This window comes from Pyrgilauda ruficollis, unplaced genomic scaffold (assembly GCF_017590135.1).
Source record: "Pyrgilauda ruficollis isolate IOZ18807 unplaced genomic scaffold, ASM1759013v1 scaffold191, whole genome shotgun sequence".
In the NCBI taxonomy this organism is placed as follows: domain Eukaryota; kingdom Metazoa; phylum Chordata; class Aves; order Passeriformes; family Passeridae; genus Pyrgilauda; species Pyrgilauda ruficollis.
In genome coordinates this window covers 298,885-312,278 of record NW_024518207.1, presented here as the reverse complement: position 1 = coordinate 312,278, position 13,394 = coordinate 298,885, and the positions used below count along the sequence as shown (strand labels likewise).

The 13,394-nt window shown below is 46.9% G+C and overlaps 1 protein-coding gene across 12 annotated transcripts in view; it reads right to left on the bottom strand.

Moving 5' to 3' along the window:
• HDAC4 (histone deacetylase 4) overlaps positions 1–13,394 on the bottom strand; it is a 174,809-nt gene that overhangs the window by 39,975 nt on the left and 121,440 nt on the right. For 8 of the 12 annotated variants that reach the window (XM_041465775.1, XM_041465772.1, XM_041465774.1 and 5 more), the window contains 5 exons: positions 12,814–12,954; positions 10,863–10,975; positions 7,385–7,501; positions 6,769–6,967; positions 4,221–4,450 (listed from right to left, as the gene is read on the bottom strand). In XM_041465775.1, coding sequence (XP_041321709.1) covers positions 4,221–4,450; positions 6,769–6,967; positions 7,385–7,501; positions 10,863–10,975; positions 12,814–12,954 — 800 coding nt within the window. The remainder of the gene's footprint in view (positions 1–4,220; positions 4,451–6,768; positions 6,968–7,384; positions 7,502–10,862; positions 10,976–12,813; positions 12,955–13,394) is intronic. The other 4 variants (XM_041465769.1, XM_041465770.1, XM_041465768.1 and 1 more) reach the window with 3 other exon arrangements.

Here is a 13,394-nt window from a genome sequence, read left to right as displayed (position 1 = left end):
ACACCTCCAGATGCTACTCCATTCACAAACCCGCAGAGCAACCATCGAGATGTTTGGCAATTCAATTCTGAAAGAATAGGGAGGACACAAACCCTCTAACAGGGTTTTTTCTGCCTGTTTGCTCAACATCACCTCGATTCACTCCCTGATTTTTTTCTGTGAGGCTGAAATAATGATTACTTGAAAATCTGTACTCTTATGGAGGTGGTTAAGAGGAAACTCAGGACGTGCAGCTGAGAGCAAACCTCAAGAGTGGCATTGTTCTAACCTGACCTTCCTAACCAGACACAGTAAATGTCTCGGAGAGGAGCTCCTAAACCTGAAGGAAGAATTTAGTTTTCACTGTAATTCACTCAGGCTTTTTTTAAGTTCTTTGGCAAGATAAAATTCACAGTTCTCTGTCTCAGACTGTTTATGATTCTTATTTGGGATATAAAAAAAACCCCCAAATGTGACCTGTTTTTAACTCCAGCGTAGGAAAACCAATCCATTTCCTCCCTTTCCAAGACCTCAGGCTGCCCCTGTTTCACAGGCTTATAAAGAAACTGCTGCACTTTGAAAGTTGTCAGGGCAAAGTTTAATGAGGATTAGGTCATTGGTATGGTAAGCAATATTGATTTTAAATCTAATAAAGCTAAATCAAAACATGGTTATCGAACACATGCAGGAGGAGGGACTATTTGTCAGTAACTTGCTCTTTGAAGAACAGCGGCTCCAATCTGGAATTAAGCCTTTTTTCTCCCAAAAGCAGGAAGGAAGGCTCTGCCATATAACCTAAGCAAGGCAGAGGGGCAGGAATGGAGTTGAATCTGGCAAGGGACATGAAGAAAGAAAAGAAGAAGGCTAAGGAGATCCTGGTGCCACTGCTGAACGAGGGAAGGCACCTGGTGGCACACAAGATAGAATTAATGCCTTATTTAAGACAATCCTTCAAGAATCCCAGGATTCTGATACCAGAGGAAAAGTCTCAAATAAGGAAAACTTCCCTTGGTGAAGGAACTACCACTTAAAACACCTGGATATCCCTAAGACCACAGGACTCTCATGGGTTGCACGCACAGGTGATGGGATAGGAGGCCATGGGCACAAATTAAAACCCATAAAATTCCTTCTGAACACAATAAAACTTTTTTTTACTTCCTGTGAGGGTGGTCAAACACTTGAACTGGTTCTTCAGAGAGGTTCTGGAATCTCCATCCTTGGAGATCCTTGGGCAACCTGTTAGAGGAGGGACATTGTCCTCAGTGACCTCAGGAGGTCCCTGCAAAGATTCAGGGATCAAAACCCATCAAGGATTTTTGTGAGGTTCCATCCCCCTCCCCCCCAAAGTTTAATTCCTTACAACACACACTGAATAACCAAACCACATTAAGCTGAAAGTTCTTCTACTAATTTTCTTTAAGCCCTCTTAGGCTTGATGAATATTATCTGTTTTAAAGATAATTAAATTATCATAAACCATCTGCTGCTTGGTTTTGTTTTTTTTTCCCTGCTTGGATCGAAGGTCTCAAGCTTTTGAACTTAATGCCTTTTGAACTTCTGAACTGCACAAGGTAATTGCTGGGAAAAATAACTTAGAGTGCCATTGTCATACCTAATGGGAATGAGAGGCAGTGTAATTCCCTGGAAGTTTTAAATTATTCCTACTCCTTAAAAATGTAAGAATTAAATGACAACCACGGTGAAGGCTGAGAAGACCAAGTGGTGGATGGCAAGGACATTTCAGACATTCTATCTGCAAAGGGAATCTCCTGGTCTGCCACTAGTTCCAGTTGTTGCAACCCCACCCTTAAAGGAAGATTTTGCAGAGAAGACACTTTCTTACCAACAAATTTCACACAAAACACTCAGTATCTGCATGCCAGGCCCATCCAAACTCCCTAAAAATCTTCCATTTGTGCAGTTTTACGAGCACGTGCTCATGCAGTTTAAAATCTGAGGGAATAAAAGTGCGAGGGGCTGGCTGTAACGGTAGCACTGAGAATGCTTGTAAATATATCTGAAATAGTAAGCACAGAGCACCATAAATAACCTCTCCATCCCTTAATTAGCTCTCTGGCTTCCTCTGCCACGAGGTTACTCCTCTGTTTTCATATCCAGTGGCCTCTGGCTGTCACAAGCTGCCACCATAAACCTCTGGTAAAGGCACTGCCTCTCGAGCCTCGGGCAGACAACAACTTCACTCGGAATAAATTACAGCTCTCTAGTCACAAGCATTTTTCATTTTTAAAAGGCTCCATGCAGCTGGCAAGATTTCTCCTTCACAGCTTTGAAATACAAAGAATAGAAATTAAATTAAAACAACAAAAAAAAAAAAAAAACCAAAAAAAAAACCCCCCCCCAAAACCAACCCAAACAAAAACAAAAAAAAAAAAAAAACCCCAACAAAAAACAACAACAACAAACCAAAACCTGGGAAAGAAAAAAAAAAAAAAAAAAGATCCAAAAAAACACCACAGCAAAAAAACCACATAGCAAAGTCAGGTCATAAATACAGGAGAAACCAAAGAGTTCATAATTTTTCGGTGGAACATTTCATGAGGGCAAAAAAAGCTGCATTTTTTGCTAGTGACATTTCAGCTGGTGTTGGATTTGTCCAGTACAGGTGATAAACAGAACCACAGAATCATTAAGGATGGAAAAGACCTCCAAGACCATCAAATCCAAACTCTGAGCATTGCCATGCCCATCACTCCGTACCATCTTCTCCAGGACACCTTTCTCCATAGTGGCAAATTCCTGGGATACCGAAGACCTTGAAGGTCCTACCAACAGGTTAGAGACATCTATGTACAAATCAGAGATCAGTGAGGAGTCTTCAGCAGAAAAACCATGGAATCCCAGAATGGTTTGGGTGGATGGGACCCCAGTCCCCATCAGAGGGACAGGCAGAAAGGCAGAGGAAGAGAGAAGCCAGGAAGCAAAGGAGGATGTCAGCTCAGCCCTGACCATGCCAGGATGTGCAGAAGCCAGAAGAATGCACCCTTTCCTCCCTCTGGAGGTGAAGGACAAACTCAAGGAAGAAACAGAACAACTCTTGGACAGCTGGAGACACAGCTTTGACGAAAATGAGTAAAAAACAGGGAAAAAAAAAGGATGATAAAGGCTGAACTCATTTGACTCGACGTTGCTCTTCCCACATTCCCTTTGGGTTTTGATTTTTAACTTTTATAGACTAAGGAGAAACAAGAGATGATAAGGGATGATAGGAAGAGGCCAACTTGGGCCCCAGAGTACCTGGCAGAGCCTTCTGCAGCAGCGAAAGCCTACAGAAATCTCTTGATCTGTTTTTTTTTTGCCCCTGAAGTGATGTGACAGCAGGGGAAAATCAATTGTCTGAGGCAGCCTGTCCTACAGCTGGAAGGACCAGGAGGCTGTGGAGCTTTTGTGCCTGGAGGAGAGGGAACAACTCACTTGCATGGCTGGATGGGGCTTGGAGCAAAGCTTCTTCTGATATTACAAATCACAGAATCCTTAAAGTTGGAAAAGCTCTCTCAGACCATTGAGTCCAACTCTTCCCCCAGCACTGCCAAACCCACCGCAAACCCTGTCCCCAAGTGCCACATCCACAGGTTGTCTGAACACTTCCAGGGATGGTGACTCCCCCACTGCCTGGGCAGCCTATGCCAGTGCCTGACCACCGTTTCAATGCAGAAATTTTTTCTGATCTTTTCCAACCTAAACCTCCTCTGGTGCTTCCCTGTCAAACATTAAACATGCAAAAAAGGTGGGAAACAGAAGCACAGGCTGATGGTGGAATATCAGCTCAGTCACTAGCCCAGGCTGCTCCAAGGCCCACCCAGCCTGGCCTCCCCATCCTCACAGGGAACAATTCCTTCCAATATCCCATCCATCCCTGCCCTCTGCAGTGGGAAGCCATTCCCTGTGTCTTGTCTCTCCACACCTTGTCCCCAAGTCCCTCTCCAGCTCTCCTGAGCCCCTTTAGGCACTGGAAGGGGCTCTGAGCTCTCCCTGGAGCCTTCTCTTCTCCAGGTGAGGACCCCTAAGTCTCTCAGCCTTTCAGCAAATGTTTCAGGGTTTCAGGTAACTCCCCTCACAACTACATCCAGGTGTCATGCCTGAGAGAGCTCCAAGGATGGGAGGCCCAGGGATGCTGGAGGTAGAGCCCACAAATACAGCTACACTAGAGACCCCGAAATCATGAGGCCCCACTTGAGGCTGCTGTGGAGGAAAAAAGGCATTGAAAGCTCTGTGCCTACCTTGTTGATGTGCAGCTGCTGCTGCTGGAACTGCTGTTTGTGTTTCTCCAGGAACTGCTGGTGCTGCTGCTGGATCACCAGCTGCTGCAGGGCCTGGGCGTTCTGGGGCAGGGGAGCAGATTGGGTGCGCCCGAGCGGGCGGTGCTGCCGCAGCTTGTGGATCGAAGGGGAGACCCTGTCTCCACCCACCAGGGGCTGTGCGTGCAGGGGCAGTCCTGAAAGATACCAGTCTGAAGATAATATGGAGGAAAAAACAGCAGAGGAGAAACAAAAGGAAGAAGAAAGGAAGGGAGAAAATGGCTGTTGAGTAATGCTGACGGTGACAGTGATACCATGCCAAACCCAGCCACCTCGCCATCTACAGCTGGAGCTGCCTTGAGAGAGAGCAGACAAATTAACCACCACTGCACAGAGCAATGCTTTGCTTGGTTTGAGCTCTGTGTCTGCCTGCTGACTCAGAGACCTTCTGGAAACATCTGATTTCTTGAAACCAGCAACACCTTACTGACCTTTCTGTTGCTACATGAGACCACAGTGGTCTGGAGTTTAAACCTCACAGCTCACCTTGGTTTAGGGACTGATCCCAGGTTCAATTCAAGCTGCAGGAACCAGCTGCCTCCCTAGCACGGCTAGGGCTGCAGTCACTTTTGGGCAAGAAGCCCTCTGCTCTCCTCAGGCTTTGGTTTAGGAGAGGGAGAAGCTGCCCAGATGTCTGCAGCCACCTGGATGCTGATGATTAGAAACACCTTGGCATTTGTGTCCCAGGATGTGACCTCCTTTCCCACCAATTCACAGAACTGCCCTACGTGGAAGGAGCTGACTCATGGGAAAGCCTCTTTTCTCAGCAGGCTTACAGAGTTTCTTCCACTCTCTGCTTTTTCTGAAAGGGATCATGTGAAAGGGTATTTGATTTTATAAATGCATGTTTCTGCAGATGTCAGCGTGTGCACACACACAGGTCTGCGTATGAATACACGGATAATTGGGAAAGATGTGTTCCTTTTCCCTGAGAGCACAGCTGCTCCTCCCAAAAGTTCAAATCAGACAGCAGAGCTTGCAGAGGATATTTTGGAAGACTACCTTCCTCCAAGGCAATGGCCAAGGTGCTCCTGGGAAAGCTTTCCAGCAGACACCATGTTCACAGAATCCTGGAACGATTTGGCTTGGGGGGGAACTTAAAACTCATGTCATTCCACCCCCTGCCATGGGCAGGGACACCTTCCACTATCCCAGGCTGCTGCAAGCCCTGCGTATGTTCCATCAGGGATAAGGAACATCAGGACATGTACCACAACATGGAGAATACTACCCAGAGTAACCATTCCCAAGAGGAATGGCACAGGAATTCTAGTCTAGCTTCCCAAACTGGCCATGTCTACCTTCCAGCCCAGAGAGAGCCATCATGGCTAATTCTGCAGCTGTCAGGGGAACACCTCCAGAGCTCAAGGCTCTCCAGCAGAATCCTAATAAACTCCACTTTATTTCCAAGGAGTTTCCAAATATTAGCTGCAGCTTGGCAGCCGGTGCACTCAAGGCTTTGGGGACCACGTGTGAGCTCGCTGCCTCTCAGCTGCTGCCTCTGGAACGTGTATTTCTCCTTGTTTCTCTGTGCTGACTCCTTCTCCTGAGTGCTGGGCTGTAACATGTTGTACTTGCTCGGAAAGCCCCGCACGGAGCAGGTGGAGTAGAAGGAATTTGCTTGGAAGCAAACACAGTATGCAGGAAACTGAAGGAAGCAAACAGCACACTTCTCTGCATCAGCCTCCCCATATCTGTGTGCTCCCAACCCCGTGGACATTCCTGGAGTCTGGAGGTACAACCAGCCATGAGCTGCAGGGGCTGACACCTCCCAAGAACTTCCAATAGAAATGGAAGGAAGGGAAGGAAAACCAACATGTCAGCAACTGAGGCAGAACATCCTTTGTCCCAGCACCACACACAGGAAATCAGGAATGCATCCCAGTGGGAATTAATGCTTTAAATCCAGCTTATTTATAGCCACAAGCCTTCCCACAGGTAGCTCATTCTGAAACCCAGCACCGCGAGTGACTCACAGCAATTACCATCCTGGAAAGGGAACGCACACAAACATATACAATCTGCTGGGAGGCAGCTGCTTTTGCCATGGTTTTGCTATTTATATTAATGATGGAAAGGAAGTGTTTTAACCTGTGATTTTCTAAGTGCGTGCCTTTCATACTTTCATGGAATAGAAACCATCCATGGAAAACAGGAGTCGTTAAGATGCAATGTTTTTGCCCTCACTTTGATCTGAACTGGTCAAATAGAGTTCTCAACTTTTATCAACCAACCCTTGCTGTCCTGATGGAATAACACTATTTATTTTCATCTCATCAAAACGAGGTGGGAGATCCGATTGTGGAAAAATCACCACCAATCAATGAATCAACAAACCAAGGTTTTATGTTCTACCTGCAGGATGCATAGGTGATGCAGGACCTAGAGGCTGCCTTGAAAACAACCCAACAGACCCCTGCTGGTTTGCTCTCTTTTCCAGGTGCTCGAGTGCTGCCCCTGGAGTGCTCACCTGTGACCAGGGGCGTTTGTGCAGTTGGCTGTTCCAGTAGGACCATGTGCTGCAGGAGAGGGTTGTGTGCAGTTCCCCCATCCCTCTCCAACGTTGTAGTGCTCAGGTAGGGAGTGAGGTGAGTGCCAGGGAATAAGGAGATCCTCTGCTGTAAGGCTGGGATTGCGAGCCTCTCCGCGTCCTGCTGCGCTTGTCCCGCCTGCAAATGCACGCGGCACAGGGGGTTAGGAGACATCCCAGAGGCTGATCCCAGCCCCAGTGACAGTCCAGAGGCTGATCCCAGCCTCAGTGACAGCCCAGGGGCTGATCCCAGCCCTGATGACATTGCAGAGGCTGATCCCAGCCCTGCTACCATCCCAGAGGCTGATCCCAGCCCCACTGCCATCCCAGAGGCTGATCCCTGCCATCCCAGAGGCTGATCCCTCCATCCCAGAGGCTGATCCCTGCCATCCCAGAGGCTGATCCCTGCCATCCCAGAGGCTGATCCCAGCCCCACTGTCATCCCAGAGGCTGATCCCTGCCATCCCAGAGGCTAATCCCTGCCATCCCAGAGGCTGATCCCTCCATCCCAGAGGCTGATCCCTCCATCCCAGAGGCTGATCCCAGCCCCACTCACGCTGGAAGGGCCGGTGGCAGGCAGTCCTAGCGTGATGTTGGGCAGGGAGGGCGAGGTGTAGAGTGGGAGCTGTGTCACGGAGCCCTCGCGGTTCACGAGCCTGTGAGCCAGGCTGGTCTGGAAAGGAGAGGGAGAACACGGCCCTGGTGAGAGCCCATCCCCAGGACACAGCACTCACCAGGACAAGGCAGCAGGAGGGGACACAGAGTCTCCAGAACTGCACAGACAGCCCAACAATCCCACCCTGTGCACCCCTGGGAGCATTGTCCAAATGTTCCTTGGGCTCTGGCAGCCTGGGGCTGTGCCCTTTCCCTGGGGAGCCTGGGCAGGGCCCAGCACCCTCTAGGGGAAGAACCTTTTCCTGATCTCCAACATAAACCTCCCCTGAAACAGCTACATGCTATTCCCTTGGTACTTGCCCTTCTCAAGCATTTGCCTTTTTAAAGGTAAAACCAATTATCTTAAAAAAAAAAAAGAAAGAAAAGCTTTACAATTGTTTTTCTCTTTAGCAAATAACAGACAATTTATGTTATTTACTAGCATGTGTTAGCATAAATCAGACTTCAAAATCTCATCCAAAAGCCTCAAGGTTGCATTTATGGAGCTATTTCCTGATTTTCAGGGTGAAATGCAAGATTTGCTCAGTTATCTTACAGGCATTTGAAGCAAGAACACTTTAGCAAAAATACCTTTAATTTCTAAACAAGACTGATTTGAAATACTCACTAGAAAACCCATTATAAAAATTACAATAAAGTGCCTGATTTTCCTGTTAGGAAACCAGTGTTCTGATCACCCTGAGGTCTCTGCGGGTGATTTTCCAACATAAATAGAATTTAGACTTCAAGAAGGTTCCTACAGAACCCTGTTAAATTCAGGTGCTGCTGTGAAAAAGGGGGATTTTGTTTAACTCAACATTTTATTATAGGGCAATCTGCACCTAAGTCGTGGCTGTCCCATCCCTGGAATTGTTCAAGGGCTGGTTGTTCCACCCCTGCCACGAGCAGGCACACCTTCCACTATCTCAGGGTGCTCCAAACCCAAAATCCAGCCGACCATGGACACTTCCAGGGATGAGGCAATCACAGCTTCTCTGGGCAGCCTGTGCCTTATTTTTAACAGATTCATTGTAAAAAAAACTTCATTTTTCTCTCTAAAGTGACTCTCCATGTGATTATTTGTACCCACACACTTCTCCTTCCAAGTGATTTTTGAGCACTCCTGGCAATTTTGCTTTAATTTAAATTACATAATGTCAGTGTGCCATTGAAAATAAGATACCTATTGTCAGCAAAGGAATGAAATATTTTACTGATATCATGAATGAAACAAAACTACACTAATTTTCCCTTTGAACAATCAATACTCTGGAGTTGTGCCTCAAAGCCTCTCCTGGGGGTTTGATATAGAAAACAGAGGAGAGAAGAACACAGCAGCTTGATGCTCTGAGCATATGGGATTTGGCAGCATTATCATCACCACTTTAAACACACAGCTCCCATCTCTGGGCTGAATTGCACACAGCCATTTCCCAATGCACGGTCTGCAGCCGTACTCCAGGAGTTTTTACAGCCTTGTACCAACTGCAACGGCAATGAATGTTGTGTGCCTTTCAGAGAGGGAAAAACCTTTAAAAACAGTATTTCAAAACAGAAAGTGTCTGCTCCAAAAGAGGCAGGGCTGCAGTCTTTCCCCACTGAAGGCACTCAAATAATGAACTTGGGCACCATCTTCCAACACACCTGGTTCAAGGGCTGATGCAGCAAACTTAGGAGCACTGAGATATACTTTTCATTTAAAATGAAACATGAAGCTAAGAATGCAACACAGCATTATCTTCTCAGAAACACCCAAATATTGCCCAACATTTAATGGTGGGAACATGGGAAATCCTGGTCCATTTTGGTATTAAAGGAATCTCCAACACCTGAGCTCCCAGGTCATACAACTCATACTGAAGAAGAGAATTTTAAAGACACCAAGCCCCAGGTTTTGTTTTTTTCCAAAATACAGGCCAATGGATCAGCTGGGATCACATGACATGAATGCTGAAATAAAAAGCAGAGTTATTTTCCTTTGGGAAAGGGAAAGGCTCGTGCCTCAGCCTAAGTCACAAAATTACAACTGCACTACAAGCAGTTGATGGAAAGACCTTTTCTTGTGGTCAGTGTCCATTTGTTTGGTGTTGGTGGCCTAGTCCCTGATGATCAGCTCTAATTATCAACCTGAAAAATCAAAAGGATGAGGAGGATGCTCCAACTTCATTTACCTGCAGGAGCTCACTCTGACTTCATGGAATGGTTTGGGCTGGAAGGGACCTTAAAGACCACCTGATTCCAATGCCCTGCATGGACTTTGCCTGCTCTGTTTATGCCACAAAAAAATTGTCAAACCCACTAGTTTTTCCATCAGCAGCAACTGGGAATTTGCAGTTTGCTAAGGACAGAGAAGACTGACAGCTCCTGAATCAGCAAAACCAAAACTCAGTGCTCATCCTCCTGGGACAAGTGAAGCCCCCACCTCCCACCACCTTAATCTTCACACTAATTACCTAAATCTGTAAGGTTTACTATGGACTAGAGCGGCTGGAATGTCTGCTGCATCATTTGGCAGGGCAGAGGGTGGAGAAGGAGGCATGTTCCCCATATTAAATACTGTTACACTACATTAGAAAAAAATAAAGTGCAAATCTGTACAAAACTAGAAAGCAATAAGGACTGACATTTCCACCATCAGAAGGCCTTTTCAATTCTAAAGGAATATTTGTGGAGAACAAGCCTCAGCCTGTTTTTGGAGCCCTGGTGTTAAGACAGACTCTATTCATGGGGAGAACAGCTAATGGGAAGCTGGATGAAAAGAAATGCACCAGTAACATCAGACAACCACACCGGTTTTCTAGAGGCACAGTTTATAGTGGGAGCCAGCTGACATGGCCCAGACCCCTTGGAAAAGCTTGGCTTCCAGATCCCTGAACACAGGAGCTGCTGTGCTCAATCCAACCCCACCTCACCCTGCCCTGGGCATCCAGCAATGCCTCAAGTGATGGTGAAAATTTATGGGATTATAAACCAGCACATGGCACCAAGCTTTCAGATCCCCAGCTGTGGAAGAAAAGTTTCAATCCATTCCCTTTAATCCAATTATGGTTTGGTCATATTTAGACCAGCCTACTGCACACAATAAGTCCACCCTATATACAGGAATAAAGTCCCCAAACACTAAAATACTTGCCTTTGACCTTGCTGAATCCCTTTATTTTTACTTTCTCCTCACTGCAAAACCACTGCAAGCTACCACAAGCTGCCTGTGAGCTGGTCCAAACCAGATTTAATAAACAGATAAGGCATCCTCCAGGCTGAGAGGTAATTCCCAAAGTCTGCTCCAAGTCACAAGTCAGGCTTTTCCTTTTGTGTGGTTTAGTCCTCAAACCCTCCCAGAGCTGATGGGTGTTACAAACCAGAGGGAGGAGGCTCTGTACCTCTGCCTGGATGCTCGTGACTGATCCTGCAATTCCATTCTCGGTGCTGATGTTGTTGGAGCTGTTGTTCGGAGAGCTGGGACCAGATCCAGGAGCACTGTTGCATGCAGAGTCTGAAAAACACATCCAAAACCAACTTGTAACATTGGAAACCATCTCTGTGATGGTATTTAGACAGATAACAACCCCTCAAGTTTTGTTTTGGATGAAAGCTGCCCTCTTCCTCCTCCTCCCCCGCTTCTTCCCCCTGTATCTTCCCAGGGTTCTTAAAATACCAACAAACACTTTCAGATGGTTTATCCAAGTACCTACTCAGCATATTTAAGTCTTCTCCCCATGGGGATTTCTCTTAGAGTGTATTAATAACTTGAAATATGATTGAAAGATAATAAAAGGCATGGAAGGCTTGAAGAGGTCAGACTGGAGGATGTTGGAGTTGTTCTGCTTCATTCTTCTGGAAGTGCCTTTCTCCCCCTCTTTCCCTCTAACCCTAAAGGCACCTCCTTGCATCAGACCTCCCTCAGAAAATCTCTCACCTGCTCTATGGCACAGCTGCCAGTGTTCCTCCTTTTATTTGGGAGGGTTAATAACATTCAAACCTTTTCTTTTGAACTTTCCTCATCCCAAACCATTTTGCAGCAGGAGAATCTCCCAGCAGCTGCAGTGGCTGAGGCTGCAGCAGGCCCCCTCATTGCTCCAGGAGGAATAAAAGCGAATTTTTACAAGGGCCTGGAGGGACAGGACAGGGGGAATGGCTTCTAAGGGCAGGCTTAGAGGGAATTGTAGGAAGAAATTCTTCTCTCTGAGGGCGATAAAGCCCTGGCACAGGATAGAGAAACTGTCCAGGGAAACTGTGGCTGCCCCATCCCTGGAAGTGCTCAAAACCAGGGTGGAGCAACCTGGTCAAGTGGAAGGTGTCCCACCAGAACCCCCTGTGCTCTTCAGGGATTAAACATAATTTCTATTCCACAAAGTGGGACTGTTTTTAAAACTTATTTTCCATTTAAAAGACCCCTCTTACCATGACAACTCAGACACTTTTCCAACAGGTTCCAGGCTGGCTTCTTGAACATGTCCATGCCAGTGAGAAATGGGAGCTTCCACTGCCATTTCTGAAGTCATTGCAGGGAAAAATGGTCAGCCAGCAGAGGCTGATTTATCCCAGGAGCCATGTGCCATACAGCATTGTGTAAGTGAAGGAAATTGGATTTTCAGGTCTGAAAGGCTGCCAGAACTCATGGAAAACACTCTCAGGCACAGGCTGGGATTTTTGTGGTGTCCTGTGCAGGACTAAGGTTGGACTGGATTATCCTGGTGGGTGCCTTCCAACTTGGGGTATTTTATGATTCCACAACTTTTAGCTCTTGAAATCCTCCTTCCCCTCTGCAAACAGAGAGGTTCTGACACAGAGAAGAGCTGAGGCATCCCAGGGTCTCCCAACCCCACCCTCTGTCTAAAGGGAGCTCACTTTGAGTTTGATGGAGTGATGATTATGTGCCCCAGAGCCAGACAAGCCTGGCAAAGCTGTCACTGGGTGGTACTTACACAGAGACATCCCTAGATGGTGCTAAGAATTAACTTTATGATAATCTCATCATTTTCTCTCTGATCCCACTTGCAAACTTTGGTCCTGGAAGAACAGGACTTTTCAACAAGAAATTGTCAGTTGAGTAGTCAAAAAAAAAGTTGAATACAGCTGTATGTATAAAACTCCTCGGTCAAGAACCTTTTCCTATTTTCCATCCTAACTGACACAGCCCCAGGTGTGTCCCTAGTCAAAGGGAGCAGAGATGGGAGCTGCGGATGGGGACGAGGCCTGACCTCAGCCTCCCCAGGCTGGACAATTCCAGTGCCCTCAGCTTGGTTCCAGCACTGCTGAAGCACACAAAGGAGACAGGAAGGCATTTTGGAAAAGGAGAAGGGGTTGAAGGATTGAGGAATTGTCACTTACCCGCCGTACCTGTGACGTCCAGCGGGCGCTTCTTGAGCGCCGTCACCACGGGCCCGTCCTTCCTGCGCAGGAGGGGACTGCTCCTCCTCTCAGCCACCTTCTGCTTTAGTCTGGAGCGCAGCTTCAGGTTGGGCTCAGAGGCTGGCCAGCAAAGGAAACAGTGTTAGGAGCATCTCAGCAGTGTTTTACTGAGCCTGCAGTTGAGCTGAGCTGAGTTGTATTTAATTGAGTTGAGCTGAGCTGAGTTGTGTTGAACTGAGTTGAGTTGGCTGCAGTCAAGCATTCGCAGGAAGCTAAATTAAATTAAGTAATTTGCTAACAAATATTTGGAACACAGATTTTTAATATAACAAACAGGTCCCAGCTCATGCAATGTCTGAATTCAACAACAGCAATGACAGGCATCTGACTTAAAAATATAATAATCATCCTGCAAAGTCTTCTCCGAACGAAGACACAGACTCGGGATTAGTGCAGAGTTTCCCACCTCTGCCTAACCCAGCAGCAAACCCAGCTGCTGGGATTCAGCAGGGGAATGGCTGAGCCAGCTGAGATGCTGCTGTTGGTTATCTCTGATGTGC